The 22,004-nt window shown below is 40.5% G+C and overlaps 1 protein-coding gene across 2 annotated transcripts in view; it reads right to left on the reverse strand.

Moving 5' to 3' along the window:
- The window catches only part of atrnl1a (attractin-like 1a), a 342,626-nt gene that overhangs the window by 56,405 nt on the left and 264,217 nt on the right, over nucleotides 1-22,004 (reverse strand). For both annotated transcript variants that reach the window (XM_085477017.1, XM_085477018.1), the window contains one exon: nucleotides 4,334-4,429. In XM_085477017.1, coding sequence (XP_085333143.1) covers nucleotides 4,334-4,429 — 96 coding nt within the window. The remainder of the gene's footprint in view (nucleotides 1-4,333; nucleotides 4,430-22,004) is intronic.

Below are 22,004 nucleotides of genomic sequence, written 5' to 3' on the forward strand. Positions count from 1 at the left end.
TCTAAATCCATTTTATTGACCTTTTATTTAGTCAGCAGTAGTTTTCACTCATGCTTGGTTGCTTAATGAAAAGTTGGAATGGACCAAATTGCCTGATCCCTCCATGCAGTGCCAAGCATGGAAAGTGAAAGTCAGTTTCTGATTTGGTTGTTGTTTGAGCTCTAGACTGATTCAAGATGCAGCACTAAAAAAAATTTAAGGCAGGGAGATGATCAGAGGTGTGTGTGTGTGTGTGTGTGTCCTAAGCCGCCTGGGCAGATTGCTATCCTGCCATCCAGGAACAGATAAACATCAGAAATGCAAATCAATAATTACACATTGTGACTATTTCACAAACTGCAATGAGACTGCATTGATATTTTAATTGCCGTTTTGTCTGTTAATCAAGTGGATTTCACTAGCGATGCGTCCATGGATGGTCACATTTCTTTTCAATCCACAAGTTTCTTGTGAAACTCAAGAACAACAGAAGTAATGCAAAAAACAGAAGTAACCACAAACTCTGTCACCTTCTAATGGCCTCAACCAGTTACCGGAACTGCCAGAGTCTCTGTTGTAGCTGCATTTCTTTATATTTGAGGTCGTTTTTGTGATATTCAACAAAGTCCACAAAGCTTGTGACTTAGTGGTGACCCGCATTTTCCCATGGGGGCAGCCTTCCCTGTTTTCAGTACAGCTCCTGGAGAAAAGCTAGACCTTATAAAGTGTCTGCCCAGCAGTGCTCATTGTTGTAAAATCAAGCCAATCAATTTTTCAATATGCTAGACAAGAGACAAGGTAGAAAAATGTTTCCCAATCTATGAACCAAATGAATCCCACTCGTTCGCCATAACCACATCTTTTAACCCCACACTAGCGGTTTCATTATGGCCCGTTAAGTAATGTCACACTTTATCAACTTTTGAGGTTGAACTTAGATATATTTGTTCTTCTCAGATTCGCTGAAACCATGAAGCTTCCAACCAGCTGAACTAGTTTAACCTTTTTTTTTTTTTCTTTCTTGTTTTGATATTTTCAAAAGCTCCGTTTCTCTTATTTAGGCTTAAGCTGAACTAAACCTGTCACAGCTCGGGAGGGAATGTGTTTGGGCTGTTAGTGAGTGTACTGCTGTTAAGGAAAGGGGTTATTTTAACAGTATGCAGCACAATACTGAATATATTTTCCCACAACTGTTGGAAGCAAACATCATTGTTCAGAATGCAATTCAATTCATTTCTCAGAAATGTTTCACTCTGGGTATTTGGATCCACTTGCCATTCAGTCTAATTACCACTCCACAGCCGATCTGTCTCTCTGTTTATTTAAACTCGGCAGGAATCACAAAACAGAGGTGACACCAGTATTTGAACAATAGCCTGCCGGAGAAGGGCACGGCTGATTTGGCAGTTACCATTTCACTGAGAGTGCTGCTTTCATGTCCTTTGCTCTCTTTGTACAAGAGGCTGATAGGAGCACTGGGGCCAGCTGCCTCTCTCAGGGCCCCTACTCCACCACCCAGACTGCCTCTGGAGGACCCTTCAGAGCCAGCAGATGAAGGTGAGGCGCCAGCATGTTGGACAATCACAGAGCGAGCCTGTTCTCACACAGGACAGTTAAGTGAAAAGTGAGCTATTGAAACCAGCTGCACTCTCTCCCCCTCAGCTTCCTATCTTCCCTGAGGTGTAAAATGGATGTTTTTAAGGTGAGCTGTGTTTGTCTACATCTGCTTGGCAGAGCATCTTAAATACAATTTCATGTCGTCCTGTTTTCTTGCAAACCTTAAAGCCTGAGGGCGCCTGCAACATCACAGAAAGACATGCGAGTGTTTAATTTGTTTTCAGTCATTTCTATCAATTGCTGTGGCCCACACACACACACACACACACACACACACACACACACTGAATGTCTGCAAATGTCCACTTAACACCATTTGCTCAGCAGCTCACCCACAGTTCACTTAGTACAGCATACTGTATTTTGTAGATCAATCTTTGAGCAGTTATCTTCTTTAAAAGTTAAATCTTTTGTTTAGTTCTGTTTCAGAATGCCAACACACTTCTTTGCTTGGTCAATAGAAAATAAACAAACAGCCATTAGTATTCACACTGGCTTCAGTTCAGAGTCAAGGGAAGTTTGACTCTTTCTTCCAACCTTAAGGGCTGGAAAATATAATCCAACACAGGAGTTTTTATACACCACTCTGCATTCAGTCATTAGTTATTAATCTCTGACTCTCATCCACACCGTGTCTTTTGTCCTGTCCTCCTCCTCCTGCCTCCAATTGGGTCGCAACAAATGGCTGCCTCTTCTGAGCCTGGTTCTGCCAGAAGTTTCTTCCTGTTAAAAGGAAGTTTTTCCTTCCCACCGTCACCAAGTGTTTGCTCATAGAGGGTCATCTGATTGTTGGGGTTTTCTCAGTATTATTGTAGGGTCTTTACCTTACAATATAAAGCACCTTGAGGTGATTTTCGGTGTGATTTGGTGCTATATAAATAAACTCAAATTGATTTGAATTCAAATTAATTGAATTTAATTGAATTAAGATCCAAACAAGTGCAGTTTCTCTAATAACCACCTCAGGTTGTTTTCAAAAGAGGGTCAATATCCATAGCCTACAATAATGTCCAACTGTTCAGCAGAAAACACAACCAAGTTAAAAACAATATAACAAGACAAATACAAAAGAATCATCTTTTTAAACTTTACTCAGTCATACTGGTGACTAACATGGAGATGGTGTCGTAGGTGCCTGCAGCTAACAGGTGCCTTCCCATCTTAACCAGTCCCTGAACTGGACCGCTCCCCCTTTTTTGTGGAGACACACCTGTTTGACACACCAATGTGACACAGTTATAAAGTCTATGAATTAATATTGATAAACAATATGGAAACATTCCACCCTCCTGGACCAGAAGTGACAGTGGTGTCATACACATGAGTGGAGATCCTGTCACATTGGGAATTTTGGAAGATTAACCGAAGTCATTAATTGCTCCAAATTTTCTATAAAATGCACTGCTGTTTATTTTGTGGTTACAGCAGCCTCACTGAACAGGACTGAAAATGTATTTTCTTGTTTACTTGCAAAAAAACAAAAAAATACTACAAGTGAGTGCATGAGGAGGTTTTGTGCCTTTCCTTTGTGATCTGTATGTCAGACTCACTAAATATAAACAAAATGATGCACTTATTCTAAAAATATCTAACTGAATGAGAAAGATATTTCAACAGGAAAAAATCTTATGTTGTCTGGCAAATTATAAAAGAGAGTGGGGTAAAGGGTGTTTTTCACTTGAGCTCAGCGTTTCAGCTCTCTTAAGTTCTCGGCTCATGCACAGGCCTGCATGTGTCCTGTGAACCACAATGAGTTTGATTAAAAAAAAAAAAATACAACACAAAAAATGGTAAGTCTTCAAACCTAGCGGGTTAAGTCAGTGTGACTACACAAATTTTGCAGAACAAACCTGGCGTTCTACATTTTTATGACAAAGTTATGAGGTTATAAGTGCAACACCAGAGTATATACAGGTGCTTCCTGGCACAAGAGAGGGATTAGGAGGTTGTTTGTGCATAATTTGAACTCTGCTCAGATCCACCACACACTGCTGCTATGGCTGGCATGTACCTTCTGTAGCTCATTGTTTTCTAATGGCTACTTGAGAAACAATGGTATAACCACACTGTCATTCTGTCTGAACTGTCAAAGGTCGATTATTGACTTGGCCATGCACTGTGCTTTAGGAAGGCTCTGTGTATTCCAAATAAAAACCTTAATCATGTCACACTGTCTTTTTAAGCCTCTCCCTCTCACCAGACTTCCTTGTAGCTCTCGGTGCACTATCCCAATAGTTATGGCTTTGGTACAAGTGTTCTCAGTTATTGGGCCACCAGCAGGGATTACATGCCTAACTACATGGGAGATCTTTGGACTCCATCACTAATATCTGTTTTACTCTTTTGTTAAAGGAACTTGATCGCTTACTACATGGACTCATGTGAACAGTTTACTTTGATAACCTGCTGATGCTGATGATGTGAGATAATTCTTATCACAGCTCTTCACAACTTGAGCCTGATATTCCAAGTAGTTCAAAGGAAAAATCCAAATTGCAATTCAACACACAGACACAGTGTCTAGATCATGTTTTGCATCCACACATATCATTTCCACAACAGCAGCCATGACAGAAGGTCATAGGGCTAACAAAGTCATAACAGTATGAAGTCTGCTGATTTGAAAACACAACAAGTGTTAGACATGTCTTTTATCCATTGCAATGCTAAGAATTCACCCACGTGTTCAAGTCCTCTTTGGTTTTGTATATTTCTGTGTTTGTGCCTTTGTTCTGACCTGTAGCAGCTCCTCTTGGTCATCACCAACCTCCAGTGCTACAGTGACCGAGGCGAAGGGACGACTGGCCATCTGCTGTCGCTCTCTCATCAGCTGCTGTAGAGTGAGATGGGGGAAAAAAAGAAAATAGTTTTAATTTATTTATTTTCATGGATTTATTTCTGACAGATTACTGTGTCAGAACTCAAACACAGGTTGTTATTCTTTTACTGGATTTATCCTTGAGAAACTCTACAGGGAACAGCTGAAGGTTAAGTGCTTTGCTCAAGGGCATCCTAACAGTGCAAACTAAATGAGATTAAAGTGCTTCACAATTTCTCCATTGCCAAAAAAAACTCCCCAAAACCGATCAGGGTTGTTTGACAAAAGCAAACATGTTAAGGTGGTAAGAAAGAGAAGTAACAGGGCTAAGGAGTAATACTGACAAAAAGGATATCACTGGAAAGAAGGCCAGAAGTAACGAAGCAGTAAGAAAGAAGCAGGTAGATGAAGAAAAATGATAAAAAAGAAAGGAGGATTATGAAAATATAGGTTTAGGAGGAATGGAGGGGGGCAGAGATCAAAGTAGATGCTTGCTAGACACACAGGAGGAAGGCAACGATGAGTGGGGAAAAGCAGCTGGTGGGGGAATGGTGGGAGTCAGAGGGGAGGAGGAGGAGGGCAGGCAAACTTCATTAATGAGGAAATGTCAGATGAACAAAGGCAGACAGCGAGGCCTTCATCAGCATGAGGTCCAAACGCTGACCGAAAACACAAACAAAGATACAGCACAGCATTTAAATGAAGAATGAAAAAGAAAGGAAGAGAAGAATCCTCCCACACAAAGTAAAACAGAGACACGCACCATCATCAATAAAGCTAAGGAGTCCATCTACACCTGAAAAATAACAACATGCTCACTGCATCTTCATCTCCCCTCTCCATCATTAGCTCGGTTTCCCAGCTCTTTCCAAATCAATACGGACATGTTAATGGGGTTTTGTTTCTACATTTAGCTTGGGGTTAGCCACCTGTTTTACACACAGAAGAACTCATTTCTAGCCAATTACATGCCAGGCAATAATCAGTATGTTTCTGGTCGTTTTGGCAGAAATTCTGCCTGATGCAGGCTGTGACATGTTAAGCAATGTTGGGAAGACAGAGGGAGTCGATCAAGTTTTTGGTCTCTAATGTGAATAACCTGAACATTGGAGGAGTTTGACTTAGCATGCAAAAACACTCACAGTAGGTCGAAGTAAAAAAAAAGAAAAAAAACCCACTTCACCACATCAGGATGCGATGAAGTGGTTTAAAACAGACTTTTCCTTATACTTCCTAACATTCTCTGCTTTAAGTCATCCAAGTACACAAATATCGGAAACAAGCCCAAAAGAAAAAGAAAAGAAAGACATTAGGAACAGAAGCACTGCAAGGATGTTAGAGAATATTTGAAATTGAAAGAAAAAGAAACAGATAACGAGGCATATCTCCAGCCCCCGCCCGCCTTGTGACCTTGAATTGGACAAGCAAAAGAAAATGGATGGATGGCGATAAAGAAAAAATGAAATGAAAGGAGCAAAACCAATAAAAGAAGCCAAAAGCACAGTACTAGATTAAGAAAGAGAAAAATAAAAACAAATTAACAACACAAGGTAAGGACAGGACAGGAAAAGGAGAAAAGCAAAGGAAAGAGAAAAAAGTGTAAACCCATCCTAAATATCAATGGCTTCTACACTCTGCTACACTTCTCTAAACTGAAGCAGCTCTCCTGCTGCTGTGTCCTCTCCTGTTGACGAGAAAAGGCTGCACACTGACATTAACTGGCTGTCAGGTGTTGTGCTAGCGCGCCGCCGGCTGCTCGATTGCCGGTGTCAGACTCTTTAAGCATGACTGAATAGTACACCTGTAGCTACATCAGCACAGTCAGGTGCTCCGGCGGCGGCAAGCGCTCTGCTAGCACGCTGCCATGCCGGCTAATGTGATGTCTTTCCTTGTTAGCTGTCACCACTGTGGGAATGCTGCTCACATGACAGCGAGTGCTTGCTAGCATCGCTGTTAGCCTCCTGCAGATGTCAGTTTAGATTTGTAAAAGACTAGCTGAGTAGGTGTGTGTGAGAGGAAGGGTGTCTGTGTACTGGAAGCTGTGGATGAGGTAAGAGATCCCCTTTAAGCGTTTTTAAACCTTTATGAGTGCGTCAGGATTTGTTATACTGCTGTAAAGGCAGGATAGGTGGCAGGGGGAAAGAAATAGGCCCAAAACTACTGAAAATAGGGTCCAGAGGTGCATCTGTTAGACACAGAGACATTTGTTAATCACCCTGATTACGTTTTTTAAAAAAAGGATTTATTTTAAAAATGTAGTGTGACAGACCTGTGATCAGCACCAAACCATCCCAGGCCTTTCAGATTGCATATTAGCCCCCTTGAAAAACTATTCATAAGTAACACTCAGACTCATTGGCACAATTTTGAATGTGAAGGTCACTACTATACATGCAAATGTATAGTAGTGATGCCTCTAGTCTGTACTGTCTGGAGTAACTGAACCTAAGTGGGCGACGGTGCTACGCTGTTGGTAAGTAATGAAATGTCAGCCATATTTCTGGATTTTGTCCGTCACGCTTTAGTGTTGATTTCCTTTTTGTTTTCAGAATTTAATAATAATGGATTGCATTTATATAGCGCTTTACAATTCCACTATTCATTCACTCTCACATTCACACACTGGTGGAGGCAAGCTACAGTTGTAGCCACAGCTCGGCTCGAACCGGCAACCTTCCGATTACAAGACGAACTGCCAACTCTTGAGCCACGATCGCCCAAACATTTACAGTAGTCATTTGATGTATTAACAGTATTCATGTGCAGTTTACCATTATGCAAATCTTGAGAGCTTGAAAACAGACAATCTATTCTTTAGGTTTGCAAAGATGTTTCACTTCTCATCCAAGTGGCTTCTGACTGAAAGACCTTTATGCAAACTTATTAAGCTTATTCAGCTTCCAGACTCCTAGTACACCAAAACTAATATATCTGATAAGAAGAACCACCGTCTGGCCAATTAGGATGTCAGTGTGGTGAATAAACTGGATTGCTTCTGTTTTATATATTAGCCTAGCAATCCTAGCTTTGGTTGATGGTTCACTAACCATCCAAAACTTCACTGCTATTTCATTTATCCATCTTTGTTTAAAGCTTAAAAAACAAAATCATATGCTGTATGCTGAATGCATATCCCTCATCCTAATAAATTATCTTTCCATTTACATTATTACTTTTTGTAACATCGGAGTTTCTACCACTTCTTATTCTTAGCTGTGCTGGTATTGGAAAATTTGGGCTTGAAAATTCCTAATTAATTCATCCTTAACTGGATCCCTTAATATTTCTTTAAGTTTCCAAAATTAAGGCTGTTTGGTTTAGTTTAGACAAGGATTACGGTGTGAAGAAGACATTAGACCATTAAACAAAGTCTCCTTCCTGATAGCTTTTACCGCAGTATGGTAGCTGAGCTGTTTATACACCGTTTGCGTGCACCCATGTGCAAGTTTGTGTTATGTGAGGTGTTCTCTCTGCTCTTTATTCCCTAAAGCTGTTGCTCCTCTGTTAGTGAGATTAGACAAACTGGTCAAGGTGAGCCGGGTCACATCTGCGTGTGTGAGCGCTGCAACCTGAAAAATGAGTCTAGACAGTGGAATTATGTTTAGACATAAAAAGTGGGTTTAATATTCATGTCTGGGGTAAGTTTTCAAGTGTACTGAAGATGCAAGTGTGTACTGCATGTACGTGGTACCTCCAAACGTCTTTATATATACACATAAATACAAAGAAAAAATACAAATATACATTTTGGTCAGAAAAAGACCACTTGTCTGTCTGTGTGTGAGTGCTTGTGCATGTGTTGCGAGTTTAATGCCCTCTTTGACAAGTCCTTGAGCAGGCAACAAGGACAAGACAGCGGCCATCTCCTCTGTCTGCCCGTCGGACTGTAAATCAGCCATAAAACAGCTAATTAACTCTGCTGTGCTGTAAACAAGCAGTGCCACACCACACACCACCGAGATGACAAAAGAGGGCGAAGAGCAAAGAAAGCCTATGCGAGTATGTGTTTAAGTTACAGTTAGAAATATTATCCAATTTTCCTGCAAGGGCTTTAGCTGGGTACCTGAAATCCCAAACTAAATCAGAGAAAGACACAAAGCTGATATTTTTCAGGTAATACTGGCGTTTCTTCACATTTTTTACTCCATATCAAATATATTTGTGTTTAGTTAGCCATGAGGGGCGGGACAAAATCCACACATTTATTCATCCAGCCATCTCAGTTGGACAGACAGACGCATAAACAGCCAAGAGAAAAAATGAGAGTGCTGCGACAATGAAGCCAATCACATGCTGAATTATGTTTCACAGAACACCGCTCAACCATAGTAGCACCTGCAAGCTCAAACTGCCAGTCCTGTTAGGCTGGAAATATCTGTGTAATGTGATGTTTGTTGATTTCAGATCTACTCCTGTCTAATGATGGGTTTCCTAGCACCACAAGTGTCCCTCTTCTACTGTGGCAGCAGTTAAAGCTTTGTGAGGGCACAGCTATAGAAAGGTTAGTAAACCCATCCATGTATGTGGGTGTTTGCATGATTGTAGGTCTTTGTTGGGGGGGTGGGGGGTGTAATACAACACCAAGCACTCAGTAACCATCAGCCCCTAATTGGTGGTACTACAAAAACAAAACCAGCATGCGTTTGTCAGTGTACACGCAAAGCTAATGAAAATCCACAAACTCCAAGAGAGACCAGTGACATACAAAGGCAGACAACCTGACACTTTAACAAGGAAAGAGGGGAAGGTGGGACTACAAACATAATAGGAACTGACTACCAGGAATATAAGCACATGAGAAATGAGACAGGTGGGAAAAAATGGGGTGGACAGGAAGAAAAACAAATATAGGAAGTCACAGGAAGGTGACTTACATGAATGAAAACTGTAATAACACCTGCAAATCTTCGGACGCAAACAACCGCCGCTCAAAATGACCAATGCGGCTATCCAGTCTTTGGCAGATTATCGGCTCACTCAGTGTGATAAACCGGCCAGTCCAGTTAGACGTTTTTTAGTGATTGTTTCCTGTCCGTTATTTCCCCCGCTTCCCCAGCCCGCCTCAGATTTTATCTCATGTGCACCAACCCCCTTAGACAGACACCACTTATTTCCTGTCAGCTTGGACCACCACTCACCTACTGGCTATTGGCATTCATTTCCGGTACTGCTCCTCGCTCGCCCCCTGCCCATCCACCACCAGCCTCCTCTCGGACCAAGGTCTCTCCTACTGCCTCCTCCTCTGCCCGACTAGCTTGGATTCCAAGGATCTCATTATTACTTTGTGTACACGCTACCTGACACATTCTCCCTGATTACTCTGCCCCGTCTAACTGCCCTCACCTGTTTCGCAGATTTGCCCAACCCCTTGCTGCCGATATTACCCCTGACCAGTCTCTTAGCCAAGTTAGGAAGACTCTTAAGGATGGCTTGTTTCACCTGCATGGAGAGCTCCTTTAACCGCATCTTGTCTGCTCACACTGTGAGATTATTATATTAACTTATACCACGTTGTACCCCTAATTAAAGATTGTAAAATCATTATGTAGTTTTAGGTTGCATTTAACTCCTGACAACTATTAGATTTATTAGACTGATTTGTATTACATTAGACTGCTGATTTATTGTGAATGAATTAAATTGTTTTATGATGCATTATACTGCTGATTTATAAGAAATACTGTTTTCGGAGAATCATGGCCTTATTTGTCTGATTAGAAAAGAACAGAACATACTGCACAGGAGGCGAAGGTCAAAACTTAGGCTCACTGAGAGAGAAAGAATGTGGATGTTTAGGTTTTATGACTTTGGAGGGGGGCTGACGCTATAAGAATGTGAGAAACTGTCAGACACTTCGAGATCTGGCGGACACCCTCCTGTACACATGTCCCGTCTGGGCGTTTATGGTCGAAGTGTTGTAGGGAATAATGAGAATTGTATGGAATAAAGAGATTGTTGATTGAGCATTTTTATACACCGAGTGTTGTTCTTCCTTCAGTCCAAAGATCAAAGAATTGGGATATATTCAACAACACCAAAAACTTCCAAATACAAGCACCACACCTCAAATCAACCCTGAAGGAATTGACCACACCTGCCCATGAAGAAGCCTTTGAGTCAGTTGTCCAATTACTTTTGGTCCCTTTAAAAAGGGTGTCGCACATAAGGAGCTGAAACTCCTAAACCTGTCATCCAGTTTGACTGTGGATTGTGAAATGCTGTTCAGTAATATAAAGTTTTGATTCCTGCATTGAATGTGCAAATCTGTTATAAAATGAAGCCTTACTGATAAAGCAGAGGAGAATAGCATAGCAAGCCTCACATTTCCCCTGTAGAGGGAATGCAACATCAGCGTCCATGTCCCCACAGTCTATCTGTAACCTAACTAGATGGTTTCATCAATTCCACCGAAGGCTGCAAGTTTAGTTGTGATTAATGTGTTAATCAGAGATACAAGAGAAACCACCTCTTCTGGACAAGGCTTAATAACTCTTACAGACTGCTCCCAGTGCAAAGAATTTCACTCTGTTGCAAGGTATGCTTCAAAAGTAGTGTTATAACTAATGATAAGTGTCCCAGAATAAGTAGCACTTTAAATTGTAGGAAAAAAACAACTTGTAGTTCTTATAATGGCTGCTGCTAAAAACGGATTTTTTTAAAGAAATTAGTGTAAAATGTTCAAATCAAATATTCCCGCAGGCCTTGTTGAAACTGATGTTACAGAATCACCCAATGTCCCATAAAGAGTGTAATATAGTTCTGCTTGAAAGAGTGTCTACTGTGTGCCTCAAAGGGAAATGCAAATGTGCGAAGGAGCAGATGAAAAGGGTGACTGTGACAGTACATTTTATGGTTCAGTTAAGTTTTAATGTAAAATCTGGTCAAGCAATATGTGATTTCGTAAAATAAAGTCTTCTCTTCTGTGTCAGTAGAGCAGGACAAGCCTATTCATCCGTTAGATGTGACAAATTACAATTTCAGGTTTGGAATCTTTTTGAGGAAAATTACAATAGGAACAAAAGTTGGTTATCAGTCCCTTGGCTACAGGAATAGCAGTCATCTGAAACTGATTTCGCCCCCTTTGATTATAAGCAAAGATTAAGAGAGTGATATGCTTTCATGGTGTTTAAAAATCACTGCTCTGGCTTTGATCTGGGTCTTGGCCTATTTGTGTCATTATGCATGTGAACATAATTATCTGTTTCGAAGAAGCGGGATAAAGTTCAGTTTTAGGTAAATTAAAAGTCCTTTTTTAGTAAGACAGTCCTTTTAAAGGTTTCCTTGCAAAGAATACATACCATCATCGTGCCTGAGTGGGTTTCCCCCGAAGAGTTCAAAGATATGAGTATTAATAAAAACTTCAACGATGAAAAGCAGTGTGAATATTTTTGTCTGTATAGTTTTATGATAAAGAGTTGTAGTAACAATGGCACTGGTAAAGTGATGGATAAATTATTCTTAATGTTTCTGGGTAAGATAAGATAAAAAGGAAACACATCTCTGAGAACCATATCCAATCCTGAAAATGCATATATAGTAAGATTGACTTAAGATTGTGGATAATACCGCGGAAGCACTAGCTGGTAGTCGGGCCGTACGCGTGTCTTAGTGCAGTTGAACATCCACAAAGTCCGCTTGTCGTCGAAAAACAAACAGGCAAACATTTATTTCCACAGTTTTGAAATACAGTGATCCGTTTGAATGTTCCTGTACACTGCAAACACGGTAAGAAACTGTTTTTCTCCACAGCTAGTTAAAGCCCCCGTTGCTCCACACTGCCCGTCGCGAACGCTCCCCCCGTGCACAGTTACCGTGTGTTAAAGGAACAGTACGTAAAAATTAAATAAGGCAAGAAAAAAAATACAATTTAACTGTAAATCTTATGCTAAACAAATTATAAAGTAAAAACTGAAACTCCCCATTATCTTACACTTATCCTTATCCAAAATGATTCAAATTATTAAGTCTACTCCAAACACCTGGAAACCTTCTGGAGGGATGGAACAGTATTTCCCCAAAAGAATTTTTGTCCTTTGCTATATTCAAAACTAAGTAATTAAATTAAATTAAATTTTACATGTATAGCAATATTCAGAGCTTCACAACAAAATGCCAGAACATAAAAACAAAAGTTAACCACACGCTAGGCTAAAAAGTTGAGTTTTAAGATGTTTTTTTGAAAACCTGCATAGAGTCCACAGTCCACAGATCTGAGAGGGAGAGACTTCCAGAGCCTGCAAAAGCTCTTTCTCCTTCAGTTTTCAGCCTTTTATGCTGCACAACCAGCAAGCCCCGATTAGGGATGGGGAATTGATAAGAATTTAGCTATTCTAATTCCATTATCGCTATCACTTCTCGATTCGATACCTTATCAATTCTCATTGGGTTCTCATTGGCTCTACTTTTAGAGTCACCACTATCATTAAGCAGCAGATCAAAGACATTACAGATTAATTGCAGATTTGTTGTGTGGTCAAATTTTTGTGAATGTTGGAGGTATTTCCCCTCTTTGCTGTGAGCAATGTTGGGGTCATTACTCAAAAAAGTCATTTTTACACATATGAAACAGAGCACTTTACTCAAAAGTAATTCAGTACATTATTTAATTAGTCTCAGGAGAAGGTAATTCATTGTTTATAATAAAAGCCTATAAAAGGGATTCTGAGGTTTTTCCTGCTGATATGCTACATTCTATAATTGATCAATGTGGCGATTATAAGCAGGAGCTAAAAAGGAGTTCACAATGTCAAAATATATAATACAGCAGCATGTGTGCAATTACAAACCAGAGTCAGCTCTGGCCTCCTCTCACTGTCGCTGAGGAAGTTTTTTTTCCCTCTCCTACATCTGCAGTCTTATCTCATTTAATTTTCATTTGGTGTCCTTATTAAAGCTTGTAAAATAGAGCTGGAATATGAGTCAAATGACAGCTTTGAACCTGAACAAATCCTTCACTCAAAGACCAAGTACTTGTTTTTCAACTCGTAACAATGGGTGCAAGTTGGAAACACAGAGATTTGTCTTCAGCTTTGATCTCAGACACCATCTTAACACTCCATCTACCTTTAATGCATTCAAGCCATGTTTTTCAGGCATCTGTCTTACAGAAGCATGATAGGAAGATAAGCCTTAATTTGTATCAATATATCTGTCTAGACCAGCAAGTAGTTTTCAGGCATCAAGTCTGTTTGCTCCTGACTTCTGCACATACCTCAGTTGTGTCTGGGTTAGGCTTTGGACACTAATATGTCATAACAGCAGTGTTGTGATGCTGCGAGTTGCTCAGCTTTGGAGATTTCATCTGTGGAAATGTTTGCCTTCTGTTCATGGAAGTACATGCCACTCAACGTGTGGTGTGTAAAGCTCCCAGGAATATATTTGAAAAACTCAAAAGCAATGCCTGTCTCTAGAGACATGACCAATATACTCAAAGTTTTACATAGAAACTATGTCTCCTGTTTACATTTGCCACTGAAAGAAGTGCTAACATGACAGCATTACTGCTGAAGGGGGTGCCGCAAATGTTCGCATCCTGTAAGATTGTCAACATCATCAAGGGTTTTTTGTCTTTTCCGTAAAATAAATAATATTACTCTGGGAAACTGCTCACAACACAGTTTGCTTTAGTAACAAATTTAGTAATAATATAAATATAATATAACTTCAATATATTAACTTTTTGTTTAGGACACTATAGGTACATTCAAAATAAGGTGCACAGCTGTAGACTGGATGTTGCTTTGCGTAAATCTACGTCTAGTTACGGCTGTTCGATATAACGATATACACTCAACAAAAATATAAACGCAACACCTTTGTTACTGCTCCCATTCCCCATGGGATGGACGTAGAGACCTAAAATTCATTCCAGATACACAATATAACCATCCCTCCCAAACAGTGGTCACAAATCAGTCCAAATGTGTGGTAGTGGGCACATCTGCCATATTGAGATAATCCATCCCACCTCACAGGTGTGCCACATCAGGATGCTGATCTGACATCATGAGTAGTGCACAGGTGTACCTCAGACTGCCCACAACAAAAGGCCACCCTGGAATGTGCAGTTTTGTCTCACAGCAAAATGCCACAGATGCCACAAGCAATGAGGGAGCGTGCAACTGGCATGCTGACAGCAGGAATGTCAACCAGATCTGTCGCCCGTGCATTGAATGTTCATTTCTCAACCATAAGCCGTCTCCACAGGCATTTCAGAGAATATGGCAGCACATCCAACCGGCCTCACAACCGCAGACCTCGTGTAACCACACCAGCCCAGGACCTCCACATCCAGCAGGTTCACCTCCAAGATCGTCTGAGACCAGCCACCCAGACAGCTGCTGGAACAATTGGTTTGCACAACCAAACAATTTCTGCACAAACTGTCAGAAACCGTCTCAGGGACGCTCAACTGCATGCCCGTCGTCCTCATCGGGGTCTTGACCTGACTCCAGCTCGTCGCCGTAACAGACTTGTGTGGGCAAATGCTCACATTCGATGGCGTCTGGCACGTTGGAGAGGTGTGCGCTTCACGGATGAATCATGGTTCACATTGTTCAGGGCAGATGGCAGCTGAGAATGTCCCAGTTCTTGCATGGCCAGCATACTCACCGGACATGTCACCCATTGAGCATATTCGGGATGTGCTTGACCGGCGTATACGACAGCGTGTACCAGTCCCCACGAATATCCAACAACCTCGCACAGCCATTGAAGTGGAGTGGACCAACATTCCACAGGCCACAATTGACAATCTGATAGACTCCATGCGACGATGTGTTGCACTGCATGAGGCAAATGGTGGTCACACCAGATACTGACCGGTTCTGGGTACCCAGACCCCCAATAGCGCAAAAAACTGCACATTCCAGGGTGGCCTTTTGTTGTGGGCAGTCTGAGGTACACCTGTGCACTACTCATGATGTCAGATCAGCATCCTGATGTGGCACACCTGTGAAGTGGGATGGATTATCTCAATATGGCAGATGTGCCCACTACCACACATTTGGACTGATTTGTGACCACTGTTTGGGAGGGATGGTTATATTGTGTATCTGGAATGAATTTTAGGTCTCTACGTCCATCCCATGGGGAATGGGAGCAGTAACAAAGGTGTTGCGTTTATATTTTTGTTGAGTGTATATCGGATGACGATATAAAAACATCTATCGTTTCATTTTACACTATCGGTTGTAGCGCAAAATAAACTGTTTACGGCAATATTTTTTCATCATTTTGATGGTCACTGTAGTGGCTATATTAATTTCTTAAAGTTCTCTCTTTCTCTTATATTTAATATAACCACACTAAGGACGGATAGGCGACTGTTTTTATGCGTTGTCGTTAGCAACAACAACAGTAAAACCATCACGTGTCCACTTGTTTATTTTCCACATAAGCCTTTCATAATAAAGCTCAAGATCCTGTTGAGACTTTTCAAAATAAACTGAATTATGTGAAAGAGTATGCAGAGTGTTTATGGATGAGAAGCAAAAAAGAGCCGCCAGGCACTAAAAAATAAACCTTAGACTCAAACGTTAGAACAGGCTTTTCCCCGCAGCACGCCGTGTAATAAATACAAAGAAAACGGCGGCCGTTACAACTTATGTCTAAAAATGTATCATTTCATGCATCGGTTAAAACACTGGACTCCACAACGCGCAGCTGGAAACACTTCATGCAAGTCGAGCTGCCCGAGATTCACAGAATTTACAGAAAATGTTAAATTTTGTGATTTATATCGTTATCGGGACGATAGATGTCTTATATCGGGATATGAGATTTTGGTCATATCGCACAGCCCTACATCTAGTGTAGAGTGTATTTAGATCAAAATAACCAAGATCCATAAAAAAGTACTACAGGCCAAATAGGGGGAAAAAAATGAACTTGGGGTGAATTGTTCCTTTAATTGTGCTAACTGGCTGAGGACTGAAGCTGCTGCCTTTTTGCTGTTGATATGGAGCTTACAGTTCAAGGCCTGTGTGAAAAAGGTGGACTCTCATTAATGGGAATGGGATCCCTAGATACATGAACTTGGGGCATCAACTCATTCTGCACAAAAAGTGCAATCCAGAAATGCTGTTTCATTTTTAATACATAGGCTTTCAAGTATGCCAAGACACATGGATGCTTTCAGAAAAGGACACAAAGAGACAAGAAATACAAGGAGATACAAATAATATCTTACTCTCTCAGCAAAGCTTTGTTGGAACACCATAATAGACACATGGACAAACACCACACGCAGACGCACACACACACACACAGATATTCATAAAGCCATGATTGATAGTGATAAGTATTCAATTAGTCCTTCATTATGTGGCTTTGGAGTTCAGCACTGTGACTGAAGACAGATAGGATTTTCAGCTTTGCTTCTCAGCATAAAGTATGATATTAGCTATTGAAAGAAGAATGAATCTGTACAAACGTCGTGTCCACAGAGATGCCGCTGGACTGATTGTTTGATACAATGCGGTTGCTTAACAAAGGACGCACACATGGGTGCACTCGAGGATTTACATCATAAAAACACTTGGCAAAAAAAAAAAAAGCCAAATTTGTCTGTGGGGTGTCTGCAAAGAAACAGGTGTGAGTAAAGAAAGACTGACTTACACTGGGAATCTCACACCCACAAACACACACTCGCCCCACACACTTCCATGCCTCTTGAATTTGTATGCTAGCGGGGCCGCAATCAAGAGGCGATAACAAATCTCATTTCCGCCATGTTTGCCAAGTTTCCAGACAGCATTTGTCTCCTGGCTGAATGTGGTGAGTGGGATCTGAGTAGAGTAAACAAGGGCACAGATATCCTCGTCTGATAGAATCCGCCACTCTACACCGACTTCCAACACACCATCTCGAGGACTGGACAAAACACTTCTTTTTCAGAGCTGGCTGCAAGACAAAGCTTTGGATTGTAGTTGAACGGATACCAACAAAAATATGTCTGCAGTCTTGTAAGGGGCTTACAATATTTGCAACTGATGACACAAACCCATGCTAGCATTCGAGAGGCAACGGGCAAAACACTCCTGTAGAGTCCTTCAGGAATGGGTCCTCTAACCCGCATGTTTTTTTTGTGTATGTTTTTTCATCTTTTGACTTTGTCTTTAGGAGCAAATGTTTGACATTAAGCCTTTGTTTCCCTTTGTTTTACAAAAATTCAACAATAAATCACTAAATACATTCCCAAAAGTACAAAACATGACAATCGGAAGTCTGTATGTGATATGCCTCTGCTCACTTACTGACCGGTCATTTAAGGTTCTCAGCATAACAATTAAGTGATTGTCTTTTTTGGGGTGGGTGGGGGGCAGTGTTGGTCAAGTTACTTGAAAAAAGTAATCAGTAACTAATTACTGATTACTCCCCCAAAAAAGTAATCCCGTTACTTTACTGATTACTTATTTTCAAAAGTAATTAGTTACTTAGTTACTTAGTTACTTTTTAAAAACACGATTTACAACCTGAAGAGGTGATAAAGTGATAGATCTTTCAGCCCAATTCTACTTTTTCTACATAATCCATCATACAAAATGTAATCAAATGGAAAAGTCTCTTTTTAAAACTTGTTTTATTAGTTTTAATCTTTTAACTTTATGCATCAAGCAAAACATTTAATTATATGCAACATTCTCTGACTTGAATAAATTAGTTTAACATTTAAACCTATTTTCTACACATTCCAGCACATAAAATAAAATATTTTTTGTGTTTTCACTCACTCTTTCAAACAGATGCAAGTAAAACACAGCAGAAAATAAATAAAGTCAAAGACTCAGCGGTCCTTTTGTTCTATTTTCACCTGTAAAGCAGGAGCAGGGTAGGCGGAGGGTTACCCTGGTGCAGGTGTGCTGCGGTCAGTTGAAGAATCCGCGCGAGTGTCTCTGTGAGTTTCCCATCACGTCGTAGCTACTCGGTGCTTGCTCGGAAGTTTAGGGGTTTTTTTCGCTGTAAAAAGAAGTTTTCTTCCCACGCACGATGGACGCTAATGTTTTTGTCACTTTTTATGGAATCAAACTCAAAGTAAGGTCAGTACTTCCACACTTTAAACGCTGCACGCTCATACTCTCTCCCGCACTCGATATATTATCCATTGTTGATCTGCACACAGCTGCTGTCACCAACGTCGCACTTGCTTACGTCACTGTCATGAGACATTCTCGCAAAAAAAATCACGGTTTTAGTAACGCAGTAACGCAGCGTTCCTACGGGAAAGTAACGGTAATCTAATTACCGATTTTGCAATAGTAATCCCTTACTTTACTCGTTACTTGAAAAAAGTAATCAGATTACAGTAACGCGTTACAAGTAACGCGTTACTGCCCATCTCTGGTGGGGGGTGAGGGTTGAGCTGAAAGACTTAAAAGCACAATTTATAAGGTTAGAATGACAGCAGACTTTGTTGAGGATTAAAAAAAAAAAAACAGACAACTAAAATGTAAAGCTGCATCTCAAACCTCACTCTGGTCCCAATAGCGAAAACCATGCTCAAAACAGCTTTACAGTAATTGGAGGCGGTATGTTACAGCTAGAGCCACACAATCTGATTGCAGCAGAATATCTTTGACACACATCCTGGCATAGTGGTAGAATTAACCCCCATTGATTTCGGGAGCTAATTAGAGAGGGCCTGAGAGACAAAGAGAGACAGAAACGGCTTATAGATCGCATGGCTTGTAGCTGTTACTGTGAACAAGGCGGACACACTCTTGTATTATGACCAGTAAGTCCCATTCACGGCTAACTGTCTGTCAATTTCTGCTAAGGCTTTGACTGGAAGGAGAAAGAGAAAAGAAAAGGCCACACACAGAGACACAAATAGAGGAATTACATGAGAAAAAATAGAAATAGGAAAAAAAATCACTGGGTATGTGACAAAAATGGGCGATATGTATACATGAACAGTTTGAAAGCCTGAACATTTTACAAGAGACCCTTAACTTCACTGCAGGTGGGTAGCTCTCTTTTCACTGCTACCAAAAAAAGGATTGATACTGGATCTGCAAAACACCTGCCTCCTATCCTATATGTCCAATAATACTAGATTACAATTACACAAAATTTTGACTGCATTTCTTCCAAAGTGGAAATCAGTTTACGTAAGTGATATGAACAGCTATAATCGTTTATGCATAATGCTCCATCTTAGATAACACCAACAGGCAGTTCAGATGTGATCAAGTAGATGAACCTGAAGGGGAGAATAGGCAAAGTTGAATCAGTTTTTTAAAATCCATTTATGAGATTTGACACGTGAAGTTTCAGCACTTTTATCCAACCTTGTAACGATCATGATAAACTTCAAAATATCCAAATATATTCTCAGAGTCAAAATATGACACTGATGTATACAAAACATGAAAAATAGCAAGTCTGGTCAAAATCGTAAAATATTGTGTTACTTTGGCCAAACTAAACATAAAAAGGTGGATCGAAAATGTGTCAGAACAAGGGGAAATATAAGCTGATGACATGTCTCTTATTCTCCACCCCGCTGTCCACCCCTCTATTCCTCAAACATAGCGACTGCAGTGTTAAACAGTGTGGTGACCTGGTCCACTAAATCACCCCCGGCTGACAGACAGAGAGAGGGAGACATAAAGACAGAGCGAGTAAGCAGGAGACAGGGCTGGAGCGAAAGAAAAGTGGGCTGTTTTCAGAGGTCATTCATTACATCCTATCACATTAGCCCTCATCATTGGCCTCCTCAGACAGCCATCATCCATCCCCATTCTCCACAGGCCAGCACACATGTGTGCACATATTTTAAGAGAATGAAAGACCAGCGAGTATAACTAGGCTGCATGTGTTGGTGTCTTTAGCATGTCTCGCCATCTCATTTTGTTACAGGACTGACAAAAATCCAGCAGCTGGTGTTAATCTGATGTACCTGGAGTATATATCTCTCCAGTTACGCTCAGAACTTCTGCAAACTGAAACACAACCATGTATATGAGCCAAATATGGTGCTTATAGAGCTCCCACAGAAGTGTTTCAGACCAGTATTTATAACCAATATCAGTAAGTGATCAACAGGTGTTGCCAGCCTGCTCTCTATCTGAGAACATCAAATATCATAATTTTGGATAAGCCACTTGGGCCTCACAGATACGCACAAGGTGTCCTTTGATGTTAATCAAACAGTTTATTAGTATGAAGGGTCAGTGTTGTGTGGGGGTTTGTTTTAACCAAAATCACAATCTTTTTATAAAACCAAGTAGTTTTTATCGCCTAATGCTAGAGTCACAGTTGGGAAAATTGTGTTTGGAGAGCCTAGCAAGACCAAAGGTATGACCATATACAATGACTAGGCAGGTCTGTGATTACTTGCGTTCAATGTCCAGCCAGCTCATTAATTTGAAACAGAAATTTCTCCAGAAATAGTGACGTGGTTGCTGTAGCAAAGCGATTTAACTGCAAAGTGACACGGACACCTGGAAACCCTGTTTTTATATAAGATATAAGTCCAGGACACAGCCAGCTGAGTGGAGTCCCAAAGAGACATATTTCACACAAGTCGGGCTTATCGATGCAGACTGACTCAGATGACATGTTGTAGTCAGTCTGCCTGCATTTATATTATTAGACTCTTGTTTGTTTGTTTTTTACAATTAGAAGTTGACAACTCAGAATAAAGAATAAAACACAAATATCAAATATTTCCAGCACTGGAGAACCATGCAGAGGGCAACAGTGTTACTGGAATCTTGCAGAACTGCACCATTTTCCACTTGAGTATGTGAACATGTAAGTTTCTTCTTTACTTGTAAACCGATATAGAAAGGTAGACTTGAATAAGAACTACTCAAAATTATTATACAAATGCACGAGTTGATAGACTATTGTTCATTAAGTCATCGTTTATTGTTGTATTGTTCATAAATTTCACTTTGTTAATTGATTCTGTATTTTTTTGTTAATTTTTTGTGCTAACATATGATTTATTTGTGTTATTATTACAACAGGTTATTGTTTCTATTCATTTTTAAAATTATGTGTACGTGTGTATATTTAAGGATTTCAGGTCAGTCATGATCTCGTATGTAGGGCTGAGTTATATAACTAAATTCCTCACTAACCACTTAATTGGATTATTATTGTTTAAGGTTTAGCTTGCTTTAATTTTTTTAAATCTTTCCTGACTGAATGGATGTACATATGGTTTCTATAAAGGAGAATTTTTTTTTACATACGCATAACTTTTCCTCGAGATGAGGCCTGTGTGTAGGTGTGTGTGTATAAATGTGTCTGCCAGGAGAGAAACCTGTAGGTGGTTCTTATTATGGCCTTGACAGCCTGATTTACAAGATTTAAACAACCGTGCATCCCTTTGACCGCAGTCTTTCTCACTTACACACATGTAATCCACAATGAGCCCACTGGCTTGTTATTCTAGGAGTCCCCAATCACACACATTGCAAACAGACTTTGTAAATGCATTGGTCTTCTCTCTTTGTGTTGCTTCTTGCCTCTTTCTCTCTCACACACACAGTCCTTTGGTTTCCTTGGGAACTGTGTTTATCCAGTCCATTTAGTCCATTTAGCCGTGTGTCCCATTAGCATCAACCTCCCATCTGTC

Source organism: Copadichromis virginalis, linkage group LG13 (genome assembly GCF_057382275.1).
Source record: "Copadichromis virginalis isolate Kocher_CV1m ecotype Utaka linkage group LG13, C_Virginalis_male_GT1.1, whole genome shotgun sequence".
Classification (NCBI taxonomy): Eukaryota; Metazoa; Chordata; class Actinopteri; order Cichliformes; family Cichlidae; genus Copadichromis; species Copadichromis virginalis.